The sequence below is a fragment of the Pleurodeles waltl genome, chromosome 7 (genome assembly GCF_031143425.1).
Source record: "Pleurodeles waltl isolate 20211129_DDA chromosome 7, aPleWal1.hap1.20221129, whole genome shotgun sequence".
Lineage (NCBI taxonomy): Eukaryota > Metazoa > Chordata > Amphibia > Caudata > Salamandridae > Pleurodeles > Pleurodeles waltl.
This window is the reverse complement of record NC_090446.1, coordinates 1,142,599,764-1,142,619,111: the sequence shown is the minus strand read 5'-3', so window position 1 is coordinate 1,142,619,111 and position 19,348 is coordinate 1,142,599,764. Positions and strand designations below refer to the sequence as shown.

The 19,348-nt window shown below is 41.7% G+C and overlaps 1 protein-coding gene across 6 annotated transcripts in view; it reads left to right on the top strand.

The window, feature by feature from the left end:
• The window catches only part of EXOC7 (exocyst complex component 7), a 319,087-nt gene that overhangs the window by 86,915 nt on the left and 212,824 nt on the right, over positions 1-19,348 (top strand). For all 6 annotated transcript variants that reach the window (XM_069200208.1, XM_069200211.1, XM_069200212.1 and 3 more), the window contains 4 exons: positions 3,350-3,534; positions 5,927-6,032; positions 6,379-6,595; positions 18,689-18,856. In XM_069200208.1, coding sequence (XP_069056309.1) covers positions 3,350-3,534; positions 5,927-6,032; positions 6,379-6,595; positions 18,689-18,856 — 676 coding nt within the window. The remainder of the gene's footprint in view (positions 1-3,349; positions 3,535-5,926; positions 6,033-6,378; positions 6,596-18,688; positions 18,857-19,348) is intronic.

Genomic DNA, 19,348 nt, shown 5'->3' with positions numbered 1-19,348 from the left:
TTTTCTGCCAAAATAGAGCACCTGAAAGCAGAGATTTAACTACCTTCTCCGCACTAAGCCCAGTTCTTGTTTTTATTGGCTCTCTCAGGGGGTCTAAGAAGCGTCCTGGGCTGCTTTCTGCCTGAGTAGCATCAGTTCTCCAAGATATTGACCCAGAAGCATTGTCCTACGTTGATGATCTATTTCTCACGTATGATGACTTATACACACATTTAGCCAGAGTAGATCGCATTGTTTTGGGAACATGGCTACAAATTAAATTTCAAGAAATTGAAAATTGCCTTTCTTGGTGTCCTGCTTCTAGGAGACAAGTTATCAAATGAGGCCAAGATCCTGACACCACATTTCCTAGAGAAATGTGCTCTTTCACAATCCCCAAACACCTTCCAAAAATTTCAATCCTTGTTAGGATTCTTCAGTTTTGTCAGAATATGCATACCAGATTATGTACAATGCATACACTTATTATTATACAACTTAATTTGCTCAGGCTTTTCCAGTAAACGTTGGACATGAGAACATACACAGGTTGTCATATCACTATAAAATGACATGCTTGCATCTAAACGCTTACTTTCACGTGTTAAAACAAATTTGGTAATCCATATAACTGGGGGTTCAACCGGTTACACCCCTTACATTTAGTGAGGGTGACACAGTGCCCATTGCAAATAAACTACATTTATATTCTAATGCTGAAAAGCTTTTTGCATCCACAGAAAAGTTACTGACCGCAGTTCAGATGGTTGTCATAAAGGAAAGACCACTGGCTCAAGGGAAACTCATAACTGTGGTTACTCCCATTCCAGCCGTAGAAGCTCTTACAAAGGCCAGCATTCCTAACGCGAAAGCCTTCCACCCAAGATGGATACAATGGGCCACTTTCTTGACAGCTACTGATGTAAACTGTCTTTTACCCTCCTCTACAAACTCAAGAATTTCTCCAGTATGAACAAGAATACCCCATGCCCACTAACACTCTTGATCAGTATAAACATATCATATATAGTGATGGTTCAGCCCAGTCTGCTATAGTCACCAAGCATCAATACTCAGCAGCATGCGCCACAGTACCTGGTGTCTTAATGGATGTAAAATTCCATCCTCAAAAATCCTGCACAGTCCCTAGGGGATTGTACACATACGTGGCTGAATTGAAAGCCTTCATTCTGGCGGTAGAAGATACAGATTCAGGATTCCCCACACTCACTGTGTGATTCGTATTATTGTGTTCAGTCTTATTAATGAAAAAAAACTACAAAGCATAAATGGCTTTGGGGAAAGGTGGCACAACTTACACAGTTTCCCACAGACTATCTAACAAACTATTCCTATCACTTAAGTGCCCAAAACATTCATTTTGCTGTTATCCCTGGGGTGGGTGATCGTGTGATACCAGATGAAGTATGCAGGCTAGAATAATACCTGCTCATGTGGGTGTACCATCTATCTTTGCTGGTGTGGTGGCCACAGTTTCCCTAAGTTAACGTTTCACTGTCTTAAAAGAACTGCTAGACCTCTGGGATTAGCAATCTAATGAACAATTTAAACATTCTGCAACTGAAGGAGTGAAGGAGTAACCAGCACCTTCAGGCTGGATTCCAAAAGTTGGGGATCTAGTTTCGGAGAAGATTGTGGAAAAGAAGGAGTTTTGCCCATCATACCGTGCAAGGATGCCAGACCTTGACATTCAAGGTACCAGAACTGTGATTTTACCACCGCTTGCTGTTTGTAAAGACAAAAGTTTTTTTTCAATTGAAGTAAAATTGCATCTTCTGGCCCCTGGTACATAGTAGGCTACGAGGATTCCTGGATAGTTCCCCAATTCCTCTCACTACCCTACAGTAAATACCTAGGCAAATATCGAATAATAACCAGTATTGTTTCTCCTCGGCTGGGGAGGGTGGATAATTAACTTTTGCTGATTCCTGTTACTGCTGAAAATGTAAGAGATACATCAGACTTAGGACTAGAGTTTACTACTGATACTCCAGGCAATAGTGTTGTTTATGATGAACCCCCTTTAAAGGTGTCTACCGGTTCTTTTTCACCGTTTGAGGCTCCCTATTTTCACACAGCCTGCTTCTGGCTAACATTGAAGCTGAGGGCCCATTTCCTGTGTTGTCCCATGAGACAGCCATAGCTTCAGGATGATTTCTGTGAGCCATTCTTTAATTTGGAAACAGATGTTGTGGCTCCCGGGTCCCTTATCACTGGCTCTTCTGCTGCAGACACAGTACAGGATGCAGTGACCTCGGTGTCAGCTCAGGGCACTGACCATGTTTGTTCCTTCGATTTGCTTGCTAAGGTCATGGTGGGTGTGTCGTCTGTGGATGGGGATTTCATCTTGGATCCCACTGACCCTGATAGCATGGAAGACATCTTGGAAGCCTCCTTTAATTTTAAAATGTTGCCCTTGTTTTTATCAAATGATTTTAATTGAATTTACCTTTTAACTGACATATTTTTTAAAGACATGTTCGTTTTGCTTGTTGAGGTGAACGTTTTATTCCTTTTTAGTACAGTGTATTAGGAAGCTTTGACTTTTCATGGCCCACTGCAGGATGTCACAAGTCCTTCTTGGGCCCACTCTAATTATCTATCTTTGCTTAGTTTGAATTTTTTCACTATTTAGGCTGACTTTGCTTTTAGCAATCACATTCACACACTTTATGCGTGCATGGTATTATTTGGAGAAGACACCGTAAGTGTTGCTTGTTTCCCGAAAGACATTCTTGCTATTCCTAGCCTTGAAGACCTTGTGAATCCATGACTCCCACTGAATCATTATTGGAATCCGGGGACCTTCTACTAAGTCATTACTGAAAGCTGGGGACCTAATCTGTTAAAATTATAAAATTTTCTAAGCAGTTGCAGACCCGTCTAAGGAGGCTTCGCGGACCCCCAGTCTTCCCCGGACCGCAGGGTGGGGACCATTGATTTAGTCAACTCGCTGCAAATAACAGAGACCCAATTTCCTGCTGCCAAATCCAGATGTACTGGTCTCTAGTCCCTGTGCTAGGTAGTTTTGTTTGTCCTCACTGTAGCACCTTCACTCTTGCTGTAGATAAGCACTGGTTGCTTTATCAAAGTTTTGGTACGGTTTCCAGTGCTGGAGTCGATTTTCTGTGGGTCTTTCCACCTGTTCTTTGATATCAAATGAGACCTTTTCAACGTGAGATGATTCTTTGACTTTATGTTCTAGGCTGCAGTGGAAAGTTATGCTGCTCTTAGTGCTTGTCCTCCATTCACATTTCCTATCACCTTCTCTCTGCTGTGGTTAAGTTGCCAATTTTTTGCATGGATTCCCTTTCTCCTAGATTTTAATCCTGTGCTCCCTTTCTCTAAGGTCTCAATCCTGTCCTCCTTTGAAAGTCGCCTTATGAAGCTGGAGAACTCCATCATCCCGGTGCACAAGCAGACCGAGAACCTGCAACGGCTTCAGGAAAATGTGGACAAGACACTGTCATGCCTGGACCATGTCATTAGCTATTATCACGTGGCTAATGACACAGAGAAGATCATTAAGGAAGGGTAATTAATTCTCCCTTCCCTTACAAGCAGAATGTTTGTTCATAATAGTTTCAAAAGTACTTTAAGGAAATTACAAGAATAGTTGCTAAGATTCAGTGTAGCTTAATGGAAAGGCATTCACTGGGGATAAGAAGTCCAGTACAACAGTAAAAGATAGGATTTGTACACTGGAGACGATAACACAAGAGAAGCCTATTGGTCTGCATTGTTCAGTTACCTCAAATGTCTGAACAGAAGGCAGTGGTGAGAGCCAGCAGAGTATTTAGTAAGATTCTGGAGGATGTTGTGTTATAGTTCTGGACGCCACATTTGGAGGATATTGTCCTGTTCGAGAAGCCTTGACCCTCATGAAGTAAATTATGAATTTGAGCCTTAATTGTCTGATAGTGCAGGTCTGCAAAGCAAGAACATAAATCTATATAACGTGAAGCAGAGGTAGAGGAGAGAGGTATATATTTTTCAGGATGAATTGTAATAGAATTCTTATTTCTTTCTATCCTGTTGGCTTTCCACTGATCATGACCCTAGCTCTGATGTTTTCACACAGTGCACCCAAAGGAAATGGTTAGTTTTTACTGTTAAAATGTCATTTATGATTTAATTTAGATATCTGTAACAAACCCTAATAAGGTCTTCAGCCTTTTCAGGTCGAACCTTACCAGAAAAGGGAGCTGTCTAGTTCGCTAACAACATCTGAAGGACATTTGGAAAGCTTCCCTCGGAATGCATTCCATTCTTTGGCTTTGTGGTTTGTAACTCGCATTTGCTTGTTTTCTATTTGATGGCTCTGTTTGTTTTAGGCTGTCCAGCTCGAGTTCTTCCCATCCTTGCCCAAGTCCTATTACACGTATCCATCCAATAGTGCTCGATTTCTGTAATCAGGCCTTGAAATCTTTTTCTTATTTTGTCACATTTGCTGGGCATTCAGAGACAGGTCATATTTCAGGCTCTCTCTTCCAGGAAGCTTGCTGTTTACTTTTCTTTTCTGACTTCACAGTGAGAGGATTTATGTGACAATCATGCTGCTTCGGGGAGTACTTGAGGACGGCTGTACAATGTTATATTTTTTCCTAGCACGCAACAAAATTTAAATGTCTGTAAATGAACTATGCACATATTTCAGAATTAGAAGAGCCCAAATGAAGCGCATTTTTGGTAATTCTGAAGTGTGATGGAAACAAATATTTTAAAACTATCAAAACAAATCGATACACTATGTGATGACATTTCCACACATTGTTTGTGTGCTGTATGGTTTTATCAGTGAAGCTCTGTCTGTGCAAATATAATGGTGAAGATGTGTTGTCTATAATAGAAGTGTGCTAGCGCACCATGCATATTGCACTGTGCGACACTCCAGGTCACTGCACTCTGTCTACTTTACATCACTGCACTCTACTCCACTCTACAGTGCTCCACGCCACTGCCCTCTATGCCCCTTCACCCTATGCCTCTCTACTCTATACCACTGTACGTTTTGCCAATCCGCTCTGACACTCTACACCACTCTACTCTACTGTACACCACTGCACATTTCGCCACTGCACTCTACACCACTCCGGACTAAGCCACTACAGTCTGCACAACTGCATTCTGTCACTCCGCTCAGCGCCACTCTGCAACACTTCACTTTATGCCACGGCACTCTATGCGAATACACTGTAGAACCACACTCTGTGCCACTACACTGTACACCACTTTACGCCACTCCACTCTACACCATCTCACTCTACTCTGCATGACTCCACTTCTCTGTACTCTGAAACAATCTACTCTTTGCCAGTGCACTCTACTCTGCACCCCAGTGATCTATGTCGGTGCTCTCTATGTCACTGCTCTCTACGCGATCTACACCACTGCACACTACGTTGCACTACTGCACTCCACTCTATGCCACTATACTCTGCTCTACTGTACTCTACACCACTCTACTCTGCACCACACTAAGCCACTGCACTCTTCACCTTTCCACTCTGCAGCATTTTACGCCACTGCATTCTATGCCACTCTACGTCACTCTGCTCTGCACCAGTGCACTATACTATGCACCTCTAATCTACACCACTGCATTCTACAACACTGCATTGTATGCCGCTGAATTCTGTGCTGCTGCACTCTACGCCAATGTACTGTACACCAGTCCACTCTACGCCTCTCCAGTGTACTCTAAGCTATTTCACTCTATGCTAATCCAGTACATGACACTCTATGCCACTGACCTCTGTGCCACTAACCTTTAGCCATGCTGAACTGCAGCTGTGCTGGTGTGTAAAATGGATAAAAACACTGGCAAAGCCAATATCTTTTGCAGAGGCGAGACCTATTGGCTTTGCCAATGCTTGTTTATATTTCTGTGGCCCTTGTGATTACAATTGTATTCCTCCCTCTGCAGACCTACGGGGAGACTGGAGGAATACTTAAACTGCATTGAACGGATCCAACGAGCAGTCGAGTATTTCCAGGACAACAATCCAGACAGCCCAGAACTGAATCGTGTGGTGCGTATTTCTGGGGAGCCAGCTTTAATTTCACACAGGAACATAGAGTGGCAACATCACAATGTAGTATGGGTGTAATAAGCGCTATTCTTGACTGAGGACTGTGGAACCAGCTTGATTTTCATTCTTTCAAGGAGGGAACACGTTTTACTATTGTAGTCTTTTCCTCTATCCATTCCCCATAAATCACAGGTATCATTGTTTACGGTTCATGCACCTATTCCTGTGTGTTCAAACAACTTTCAGTTTAAAAAAAAATATATATTCCACCTATTTTAGCCAATTCTGTGCTTGTTAGCATATATTAAAAGAGATAAAAATGCAGTTTTCTATTTTTTTGTTGCAGAAATCATTGTTTGAACGTGGGAAGGAGTCCCTGGAAACTGAGTTCCGCAGTCTGATGACCCGCAATAGCAAAGCTGTTCCACCCATTATGATCCTTGACCTTATAAGCGTGGAGGATGATGGGGAAGAGGAGCTGACTCTGGAGCACCTTCCTGAAAGTGTACTGCAGGACGTCATCTGCATCTCTGTCTGGCTGGTAGATTTTGGAAGGAATCAAGGTGTGTAGGAGATCTCTCACCTGGTTCTAGTGAACTAAAGATGTGTCCATTGTAGTGAAACAGGGGTGTGGAATTTATTAAAATATCTACTTGTCCAGGGGACAGGTTGCTTCTCAAATCTACTTGTCCTGTAAAAAGATCTACTTGTCCCTTTGGTACCATGTAGTGTGGCGACAAATTATGGCAGCAATTAATAGCCTCTCTGATTATGCCAGGGCTACTACCATAGTAGGGCTTGAATACTTGGAGTTTCAATCCCTACTGTAGCAATTTCCTTATTTTGCCACCTTTCTGCAGATCTGCATACTGGGGCTGGAGGAAGCAGTAAGCAATAGTTCCAGGGCTGGAATGCCTTTGAGTCTGCAAACCTCCTAACCTGCATGTTTTAAAGATTTTTACCAGCTTCTCTCTAATATTTTCCCATAATAAGAAAGGTTGGACATTTACTCCTGACAATGGCAGAATTAGAACTTCTTCCAGGGTTGGGAAGAAAGTGGCTGGAGGGAAAATGAACTTGCAAATGCTCAATAGATTTTCACATGAGCAAATCTACACATCGTATTTACCCACGCTAAAGTACAGTTCACAAATATTTTATAGGGGTACGACATATACCATGGGTGCACTTTTGTGACTTTCTTTAAGAATTTGGGGCCACAAGTAGGTAGGTTCAGATTTGTGACCTGCAAATTGCGAGTCGCAAATCCGAATGTAGGATGGTGTCCTTGACACCATCTGTGATTCGCAAGGGCTTCGCAAATGCCCACATCATGAATAATCATGAGGTGGGTCGCAATTTGCGACCCCCTCACGAATGGTGGCCTGCTGGAGACAGCAGACCACCATGTCTGTGACTGCTTTTCAATAAAGCAGTTTTTTTTGTAATGCAGCCCGTTTTCCTTAAAGGAAAACGAGATGCATAACAAGAACGAAAAATGAAACGTTTTCGTTTCATTTTTTCAGAGCAAGCAGTGGTCCACAGGACCACTGCTTGCTCTGAAAAAATGTTTACAGTGGCATTCACAATGGGAAAGGGGTCCCATGGGGATCCCTTCCCTTTTGCGAAAGTGTTAGCACCCATTTGAAATGGGTGCAAACTGCGATTGGTTTGCGCCCGCGTTCGCGGTCACAAATCAATCCTACATTGCACTGCGAGTTGCAATTAGGAAGAGAACACCCCTTACTAATTGCGAGTCGCAAACCCGTTTTGTGATTCGGTAACCAGGTTACTGAATCTCAAAACTGGGTTTGTGCATCGCAGTGTGCTTTTTGCACGTCGCAAACAGCGAAAGTCGCTATTTGCGACATGCAAAAAGCTACCTACATGTGGCTCTTGGTCCCTAATTACGTCTGGTGTTAACAAAGACATTTTGTTTTTATTAAACTTCTATTTCTCTCTCTTTCGGCTGGCTTTACTGTGAGTGATCGCATTCTGCTCTTCCACAAGGAGCCTATTGCCACACAAAGTAGTTTTGTTCAGTGTCAGGAACTACAGTGGCAATCAGTGACGTAACGAAACTGGAGGGTGCCCCTTTGCAAAGAACATGGAGGAGCCCCCTCTCCAGACTCACTCAGGGCAGGTGCTGTGCTGACGGGGCCCCCTGGAGGGCGGCTGCGGGCCTTTGTTATGCCGCTGGTGGCAACGTGTGCTTTAAGAGTTCAAAAACTTTTGGGGGGGGTTTTGCCAATGTTTGTTACAATGTTGAGGGCCTGGTAGCTCCCACAACAATAAAGTGTTACAAAAGCCATGTCAAAACAAGACACGCATTGATGAAACTAAAAGACTTATAAAAATATGTCAGATTAGTTGGCTTTGTCAGTGTTTGTTTATTTTCATGCTTCCCTTAATCGTGTTGGAAATGGTTACACTGATTTTCCATTAGAAATACTTTTGGGAAATACTAGCATGCATCAACACATTTTACTAAATGACACTTCATTTGCATATAATCAGAGAGCATTCTGGGAGCATTATACTTAGCCTCTTAGCCTAAACTTTTCAAACATGTGTGTACACGTTTTTTTTTTTTGTACTGGAACCAACGTCAGTAGTGAAGTGTGACCTTAAAACATTTATTTACAGCACGCACCCTAATAATGAAGGCTTTCAAATAATGAACCATAAATACAAGTTCGAACAGCATTATCTTTTGGAAACACATTACCTCAACTGCAGAGAGTTCAACTCTCTGTAAACAGGCAGCCAAAGGGTTTGTGCTGCAGGGGGTTGGGCCTACTTGTCCCAAGGACAAAGTAAACATAAAAACTTGTTGCCCTTGACCCCAAACAAGATGTCCCAGGCGTCGGGCGATAGGAATTCCACATCCCTGCTGAAAGAGGTGAAAGTGGAAGTGATGTAGTGTAATATGTCTTTATTTGCAAGAATAAAACATTTGTACCAGAAAGAGTGTGCATTAACTGTAGGGAACAGTATTTCTGAACAATATAGTTGTCGACTCGACTATGCAGTGAATGAATTAAAGTGAATTGTTCTGATGTGTTTATTGTGAAAAGCTTTGATAGTGACATTGTTTTAAACAATGTTAGAGTAGATTGTTTAGGTTATTAAGGCTTTGATGCATTATTCCATTGTAATAAATAGGTGGAAAGTTGAATGCTAAATTGTTTTGAATAGGGTTACGGTGGATTGTCATCACCTTAAATTATTGTCAGCAAAAAGTGCCTTTCTTCACCCATTACTTACAAGAGAGATCCTGTACTAACTCACTACTTTCCTAGAATTATTGCAAAAGTATGGTTAAAAACTGTTATTTCACATATTTCCATACTACTGGGGCCGGCACCACCCAATTAAGGTCTTCTTATTGTGCGGGCCGCCTTGGCCCCTTAAATCTCCCACATTTGCTTGCCATTTATATAATCAAGTTTTAAAGCGTTTAGAATGAGGTTTTTGTATTTGCAAGGTGTGACCCATAGAGGCTTTGCAGTCTCCACTCGAAGAGTACTGTCTTCAGGTAGAGCATGGGCTAAAAACTGTCTCTTTTAAGCAACCTTGACCTCTCTGACAACTAAGAATAACAGTTTACAGTGGCCTTTCACGTTCTAGTTTCCCTTGCAATTGTGAAGTGCACTAAAGGACCAAAGAGCTAAAGGAACCACCGCATAGCTGCCTTTTTAACAATACATCTATTATTCAATTGTTTGTTGCTAAATCCTGTTTATAAACCTTTATCCTGTTTATAAACCTTGATTTCACTCATGCTGGCTTTACTGCAACTGTCTATCGAGGGTTCCCTCTCTCTTTCTGTCTACCTAAACCTGGTCAGTTGAAGAAATGCAGAATGCCTAAATAAATATATTTTTTCCTGAAGGACAACTGGTAGCCTCAATCAGCTGGCTGTTCATAAAATGTTCCCATCCTCAGTCTTGTGGCTATTGCTGTAGACAAGAAAAGAGAATGTGCCAGACAGCTGCCACTACTCTTATAGCTGCTCATTCTATGTCCTCAGTAGAATGCTGTGACAGGTCACCTGATTCAATCACTGAATTTTTGAGAGACGCAAAAGGCAAAACTTTGAAAAAATATTGATATGGTTATCACTGATGACATTATTAGGATGGCCAAGCATGTTGCAGACCTTTCTGTCCATGAACACTGATATGGTATCTCCATTCGTCATGGCTTCCACTTACTGTGAGGATGCCATACTCCCCCTACAGAAAGTGCTGGACTTCCCATATCCAGGACCGTCTTGTTTCAAAATCAGTATGAAGTATGAGATCTGCTTACATAGAAGAAAGAGCCTCAAAATAGCTCCAGTGGAAAACTTTGGTTTCACAGCAGCTGACCAAAAACACCTTTCTGGCAAATATACCAGTCTCAGAAAAATGTGTTCCTTTTTCCACCTAAGATAGTACAATACTCCGCCGTTAAGAGGTCTCAACCCTTAGTAGCTTTTGTTGGGCTTCCCATAAACCTAAACCTCTCCCTTTCTGACCTCTCTGGCAAGCACCCTAGTAGGAGGAAACATTTGGTACCATCTCTTGGTGTGACAGTATTTAATGTATACGTTAATGCTAAACATCATACAACATGTAAAAAGATCAGATGTTGATGCTAGACCCATCTGGTTCAAGAAGTAAACCACTTGCTGGGAAAGAAATCTTTGAAGCCAGTTTTAAAATTATAAAGGTAGCTAACTATGCAGTTTTCTAGTTTGGAAACAAATTGAAATGAGGAGTTTATTCCCTTTATCAACTTTAAAACCATACACACATGCCTTCCGCTCATTCTTTCCTCCATTACAGCAGTGAGACTAGAAGTGTGCCAGTAGACATACAAGGTACATCTTTATACATTCCCATCTTGCAGAAACAAAGAGTATTCTTATGTTATGAAATAAACAGCCACTGTTACAAATGGGAGCACTTTCATGGTGAATGCAAGTAACTTTGTTTACTTTTCACAAATTCATAGCAGTATTAGCAATCCACCTCAGAAATTAGGTTTGTCCAGCCGTGCCTCAAACTCTTTCATGAAAGCAAACACATCAGAGAAGCTGAGAAAGGATTTGTAATAAATTGTTGACCACCTGCAATTTCTAGGTATCTACATATTTATCCCAGTACAGTGAATTAAATACCTGGGCACTATTATGATTGAAAAGCTCATAAAGTTGGATCCTTTGGTGAAGAGACTTTCATGCACATACCATAAGTCTTTCACTCCAAACAAATCCTCATCCCACATTCACAACAAATGTGTCACTACCTTTGTGCATATTCCATTATGCATGACTGCATGTGACACCTCTCCTTCAGTACCTAGATAACTAAGTGGTATTACAGCACAAGGAATTGGTAGGACAGGCTAAGTACCACAGCTGTAGTACGTTGCCCTTGTGTCTCCAATAGACTGATATAATGCTAGTTCTGTTCCAAAATCACTCTTACAGTTTTTTTCATAGTAACGGATGCATTGATGACTGGATGGGACTCTTGCATATATTGTCTTTGGGTCATAGGTCATGATCTGAGACTTTCATCTCAGGGGGTAAAAGAATGATGATGCAAAATTTGACCAAAGAAAGGTAGTTGAGGTTGAGGGAAATATGTTGATTTGGCAGTGGCTGATACCAAGGATCCTACACATAACAAAAGTTCACCTTCCTACTGTAGATAACTTGAAGACAGATTAGTTAAGCAGATCCATCTTACACTAAAATAAGTGAGTTCTAAATGAGTATATACTTCCAGATGTCTCAGTCAGAGAGTAATGTCTTTTTTTATATCCAAGTTTATTTCTTTTTTGAATTAGAGAACAAAAATACAACAATAATACAGGGAGTACAGTAAGAGCACATGTACATTGGATGCGTCTATACATTGTGTGCAGTTGGGAGCCAAATACTCCCCACCTGGCCCAGGGCAAATTTGTTGTTTAGTAGTTCAGTGCACGGTGTGCCCTCCATTTCCCCCAGATCGCCTCAAATTTCTGAGGACAGCATCTCGCCTCATAGATCTGCTTTTCCACTTGAGCACCAGTCCATCCATGCTGGCCACTTCGTGAAGGATGGTGTCTCGGGATTTTTCCATTGTTGCGCAATGTCCCGTTTGGCCACTAGGTTGGCCAGACCAATAAAAGTTCTCTCTGCTCGGAACCGGCCCAATGCCTCCAAGAGGCCTAGTATCGCCACCGTCCTGTTCAAATCGATCAAGCGCCCCAGCTCCATAGAAACTTCCCTCCCCACCTCCTCCCAGAAGGGATGCACCTTCGGGCATTCCCAGGCAGCACATAAGATATGTGCCCCTGCTTGGCCATACCTCACGCACCCCACAGAGGTCTCCCTGAGAGTAACTTTTTTATGTAGATCTTTTCACTTTTGGGCAAACTGCCAGTTGTTAGGACCTCAAATTCAGGTGTCCATAATCCAGCTCAAGTGGATTTCAGTGCCAACAGCGTCTCCTGTTTAGAGCTTTTGGCAGGATCCTCTATTGTAGCCTACTATACCTGAACATGACTGCCTTACTCTCACCGTCTGCAATATTTTTTAACCCACCTCCCCCCGATTGTACATGAGATTAAAGAGACTGTTCTCATTACAAGGCTATACCTCAAGAGGAAGGAGGTACTGTATTTGGTGTCTGGTTTACAGTTTTCATTGCTTATGGTTCACCTAACAGCTGGACTAAAGGTAAGGCAGAATTCTGCTGCTGAGTTACAGAGGACCGGTTAGGTGTTGGGCCATCCAAAACAGACAAAGTGCCTTGAAGATATAACATATGTGTACAGTAAACCAGTGTAGGTCTTTCAAAAGAGTATGTGCTGCCTGACATGGGGCCAGCTTCAGAATCATATAGGCAACTGCATTTTGACCACTTGCAAGCAAAAAAGAAGGTATTCTGGTAAGCTCAAATATAATTAAGATCCATTATCTTGCCTAGATGTAAATAGAGCTTGCATAACTGTTTTGTGTGAAGATGTTCTGGGGGGGGAGGGGGTTGGGGGCATTTTGAGAAAACAGGATGCTGCAACTCAACCTGCAAAGCAGAAAAAAGATTGGAATCAAAGTAGAAGCCTAGATGTTTTTTGTAGATGCAACCGATGCAGGGATGGACCACAACTCGGAAGACCACCAAGATGGGACCAGGTGGACGAGTAATATCCAAATAGTAAGACTTAAGTCTTATCATTGTTAGGTTTCAGGTTCTTGTTGCTAAGCCTGATGGCTTCTCCAGACATTCAGGGACTAACCTGTCCCTAACTATTAGATAGTGGCATTGTTTCAAGCGTCTGGATTAAGTAAACGTTTCCCAACAGAGAACATTTCCCTTGTTGAGTTGTTGGCTGTTTCTGTTCTTGACCTATAATATGAGGAGTGATCAGTGCGAATAAGACATTGATATTTGTTAATAGCTGTCTTGTGTAATTCTTTTGATTCGCTATGTGAGTTTCTAGAGACCTGATATAGGGTTTTCAAGTGATGCTTAACTGATCTTAGTTTATCTGTAAACCAATGAGCAGAAGGGGCTTTTCTGGAGAGAGGCAGTACGGTATGGTATTGGAGGAGCAGTGCGTCCAAGACCATTGATAGTCATTGAACTTGTGTGGAACTTTCAAAATATTGAAAATGGAAGGGGGAGAAGCAATAGCTAATGCTTTTAAGAGTTTGTCTTAATTAATTTTAGAACAGGTGCATGTGATCAGGTGGGTTAAGCGTTGACCTATTGGGAATTAGCAGTTGAGAAAAGATAATGTGAAACAGTGCTGCAAAATGGTAGGTAAAGATGTGCTAACTGGGAAAGGGTTCATGTTGGTGGAAATAGGGTTATAAATGTTACCTACATGGCAGGTTGTGAGCAGGCGTTGGTGGTGAATTTTCAACACCCTCAGGTAGTCAGTTAATAAGATGTAATTAGTCAGTGTCATAAGATTTTTTCAAAGTGAAAGTTAAGGTCTCTTGAAATGGTAAAATTGGGAGCCTTTAGTATGTATGGGGATAAAAAGCCAACCAGTTGGGGCTGACAGCTCATTCTTCCGCCTGGTAAATGATAGATGACTGTCCCTGTAAAGGAGTATGTTGACTAATCTTAATGGAGAACTATAAACATTCAGGATAAGGGAAGCAATTAGAATCAGGATAAGAGAAGCTATTAGAATCAGAAAGAGTGCAGGTGAATCCAAATCTACAAATTATGGCTATGCCTCCACCAGATTTATGTAGGTGGTCCTGCCTTAAAACGGGGTAGCCCTGCTGGGTAGCATACGTTAAATCAGCAACTGAAGATTCTTCAAACCACGTCTAAATCAGAAAGAAACATGAGGCTGGTTAGCAGTTATGAAATCTCATGGATCTAGTTAATGTTTAGATAATGAGCCAATACTGATGAGAAGGCAGTTCAGGGAAGAAGGTCGTGGAAGAAGTAGTGTAAGTCTAAGACAGAAGTGTTGTAATATTCCAAGTCTACTTTTAGGTTTGTAAACCTAAATTAACAACAAGAAATAGGTCCTTGTAGAGAATAAAAAGACATTGGGCAATAGGGGTGAGGTTTGACCAGAGCTGGAGAGAACGTGTAACTCTTCAGCAGAGTAAACAAGAGGTTGAGAGGTCAAATGCTGGATGAACCAAGAGCCCTGGTGCTGGGCATGGTTGTGGCGCAGGCTGGTTTATCTGCACTGCCACATCTGAGAGATAACTCATGAGCAAATGGTTGTGGCAAAGCAAGATGCTGGACCAGTCACCTGCAGCAATTTGTACTGTGCAGGTGGAGGAAATTAAAACAGACTGAAGCCCAGCCACTTTGCATGTAAGCAGCAAGCTTCCTTGCTGTCAAATCATACTGGGAACAGAGCGGTAATTAAAATAAAAGCGAGAAAGTGAAATCATAAAAGCCATCAGAAAGCGTCTTAGAGTGAAGTCTTGTTACACACTCATAGTGGTGGGAAAGGCCCACGGGGACAGGCATCTTCAGAACTACAAGAAAAATTAAAGTGCACCCAATTTCTTAGAGTCTATTGCAGAGCAGAGAGGTCCAATAAATAGCCTGCCATCACTAAGTTGTTGTGGCTAAACAGGATGCTGGGCAATTCTCCTCGTGCAATTTGTCCTCTCAAAGCAGGTGGAGGAAATAAAAAGCAGACTAGAGTCCAGCTGCGTTGGGTCTAAGTAGCAAGGTCCCTTGTACCACATGTTCCTGTTAAGTTAATTGTGCCAACCTAGCATATCTACTGATCAAAAATAGTTGTTGGCCCATATTGTGGTAGCCACTGGTTCAGTATTTTCAATGTCACCTTTGGTTAGGGATTTCATTATGCTTACCAAATCAAAATGTTTTCTTACCCTTTTTAAAGAAGCCCAGGGGAATCCTGCTGGTGTCCGTGCCCACTGTACTAGCGAGATGAGCACCTTCACAATACGATTCACATGGCCATTAGGCACAGAGATGGCTACAGAAAAAGCAAGGGGTGTCATACTTGGGCCAGTGTTGAAATACAATACACAAATGCAGGCCAAGGATACATTATGCTCAAGCATGCTGGATTTCTGACTCATCATGAAAAGTTGTCCAGGTGAAATAGGATGGTGTCTTGTGATGGGATTGAAGTGGTTCTATTTTACTTGTCCAATTACATGGCAACCAAAGAAAAGAACTTGCTCGGGTACCCGTTCCATTGAGAGCTTGAAGATAAGTAGAAAATAGACTGAAGGGCCATCATTAACCCAGGAAAGCAACTAAAGAGTAGTAGTTGCATGATGTAAGAATTTCTTAGCCTGAGGGTTCATATTGTCTGGTAGCTACTGACTGTATTTGTTTATCTCTATTTGATGGGTAAGTATATTTCAGGAAGAGTGGAGGTTCCTCTCTTTCTCCCTACCATTTGGAATATGAATGCTTGGTCATTGAAGAATTTGATGTCCTTCATCTTAACCTATTTCCTTCTATGCGTCAAGTATCGAAGAAATGAAATGAAGCCGTGAGGACACTGCCCATTCACAATAGTGAAGCTTAGACTCTGGGTCTTGATCAGGGAGAGAAAAAATACATTCAATTGACCACATGATGCTGCCATGACCTCCTTTCTTAAGATGGTTCAAACAAGCAACAACATAGTCAATTGTTAGATAGTAAAACCCATTGGAAACTACAAATATGTTACTGCCTCAAAGTACCCTTGCGATCATCAGATTTCTTGTTTGAGGGCTAACACATTCATACTCTGCAATAAAAGTACAGCTTCCTATGCCCTATGCTCACTGTGAATATACTTTATTTTTTAGCTGTTGACTACTTTTAAGTATCTTTTTGTTTCTACAAACTCCTTCCTCCCAGTGCGGAAACCACATCCTCAGCTGTCCCTTTCTGATTGATAGACTGTGTGACCTGCAAACTCATGTTTTTGACTATGATTAAGGCCTTGCTTGTCAAGTACTCCATACCATACTTTGTTCGTTGTTTGCCAATTTCCTTCTCCAAAATTGGAATAAAAAAGAGCTAGATATTCAAGTAAAGAGACATTGCTCACTTACACTGTCATGTCCAAAAGCCCATTTAGTTCACAGCATCCTTGTTCCCAGCTTGGGTATTATCCTCTTGTGATGTTTTGTGCTGGCTTTCCATATTTGGAATGAAGGAGTGCAGCGGGCATGTATGTGGCATAATCTTAGCTGGAAAGCAACACACAGCTGAACAGTGGGTGACAGTTTGAGTATGATTGAGCTTGTTTACAATTAAGCAGTTAACATATAACTATAACATGGTACTATGTCAAGGTAGAAAATAGCAGGAGGGTTAAAGCAGCTCTGATGTCGATGGAATGGTTGTTTCTGGGTGTGTAAATGGAGAAGTCTAACTTCTCTTTTTTCCTTCTTGCCCCCTCTTTGTGTTGAGCATGACGATGTACTGGTACCGAGTGTGGTGCTGTCCACATAGAGTTGTTAGTTTCTTGGCCAGGTATGTTGGGGTATCATTTCACATGATCAGGTAGATGTGAATGTTAAACAGGCTGGAAAGGGTGCACTGTGCAGTAGTCCTAAACATGCTTTTGACGTAATGTTCTTGCTTTCTGAGAAAATTGCAGTTGTAATTGTGTGTAGTTTGAATCTGTTCAGTGAATATCCTGTAAAATATAAATAGTTCCTGAGGAGCTAGATGTTGTATCTTTTGTATGATATGAGCACCATGTTGTTCAACTCCTTCAGCTCCCCACCCCACACTAGCATTCTTAAACTCAAGATCTAGTTTTGGACTTCCAATCCACAGCTTGTGCCTGGTCCAGAATGTAGATATCACCCTGTGCACTGTGGGTGCAAGGTTGCCAGCACAGAGCTTGTACTCTTTTGTATTTAATGCAGGTATGACGTGTCAGTGTGAGAAGAAACTGCAAGGCAAAGAGTCCTTCAGGAAAGAGCTGCACAATCTGTGAGCAGTGTGACAGCTAAGGAGATTATGGTTTGAGTTCAGAGGCTGAGATAATAGTGTACAACAGTAAGTGCTCAGGAGGCAGTTCTAATCAGAGCATGGAAAGGTCTAATGTTTGGTTCCATTTGTTCTGCTACCTGCCAAAAGTCACCAGATGTGTCTGAATTGTACAGTAAGCCTGCTGTCAGTGCTTTATCTGTTTTGGAATGCTGAAGGTCTTTCTTTGTGGAGTGAGGAGAGGCTTTTGGGTGGCCTGACAAGACAAACATTTTGAAAAGGTAGAAGGCCAGTCCTAGAAGATGCTGCTTAAAGCAGTTCCAGCTGTGCACTATGAGCATTGTTTCTAACTTTTCCTACTCTTGAGTCCTTGTATTTTTAGTTTTTCAATCTTCTTGTTCTCAGACCAGATTTGCTTTAGACAGTAGGCGTCTTTGGCAGCTTATAGGTTAACATTATAAATTGGTATGACTTGTAAACTATCCTGAGGTGTGCACCCTACACCAACAAAACAGCAAACCCACAGCAAACATCATTGCACTACAACACATCATATCTTACATGGTCTCTCATCTAGTGTTGCAAAACTACATATGAACACCGAAGTCAATAAAGATTAAATACTTTTAAAATGAGAACATTATTTATCAATGAAAAATAAAACATTTTCAGTAAACAGATTTTGTTTTCACTGAAAGCAAAATTGTTGTTTCAGAGAATGGAAAGAAGATACTGTGGAACACTAATCGCAAAATAATGGATGAGGCTGACGAAGGCGATCTGATGTATCCCTAGTGGCAGATGTAATTCCATTATTAAAGAAAATGCCACAATTTCTTTTCTGTACTCTGTGGTGCCAAAGCAATATGAAACCTAACCAATTTTAGATTCTCCTTTGGGACCATACATCTGTGTTAGGCCATTGAAGGGTGCATTCTTCTTCTCACTGTGCCCTGGATACACTACAGTGCAGTGCCAGCTTCCAGTTCCATGATTCCATATCTTTCAGCACATCTGTCATTTACAGTAGGCCATCGTAGGTGATTAGCTGGAATTACTATCAAATTGTTGATTGTTTCAAAGCGGATGAAGGAGGATTCAGAGCGGTAATCCTAAATTTTAATTCCTCCACTCACCTCCTTCATTCCTGTCCTGTTCAGTTGAGAAAGGACATCATTTTCTTCCTTATATTTCCTGCTTTATCTTTTCCCTTAGATTTCATGAACGTGTACTATCAGATCCGCTCCAGCCAGTTGGACCGCTCCATAAAGGGCCTAAAAGAACATTTCCGTAAGAATAGCTCCTCCTTTGGCGTCCCATATTCCCCTGCCGTGCAGAACAAGCGGAAGGACACACCAACTAAAAAGCCTATTAAAAGACCAGGTGAGCAAGCGTTTTCCCTTTTCTTAGCTGCTGATGTTTCAATGTTTTTTGTGGATGTTTTTTTGTTTTCTATTATACTGACCTCTCTAACGTGGCCCTCTCCTACCACATTTCCAAATTTTTCGCCACAAAAGTATCCACCTTTCATCGAAGATGATGATTGATTCTTTTTGTGATGGTGCTATTTTTGTGCTTTCTTCCACACTGATAATTTCTCCTTTGATTTGAGGGAAATTAATAATGTGCAGCAAATGCCCAAAGGCGTCAAGGTGCTGTCGTCTTAGTGCTGTGATTCCACCATCGAGATTTCAACAAACAGTAGCGTGGGGGATACCCATAGTGTGAAAAGCCAGGTCTTTAAGGCTTTTCTGAAGAGAAAGTGTAATCTGATTCTGGTCAGGTGATTTGGCTTTTATTTTAATCTGACAGTTTCCACATTTTTAATAGCTGAGGTTTGTGTTTTTCTTTGATCTTTTGTGATGACAATGCCTG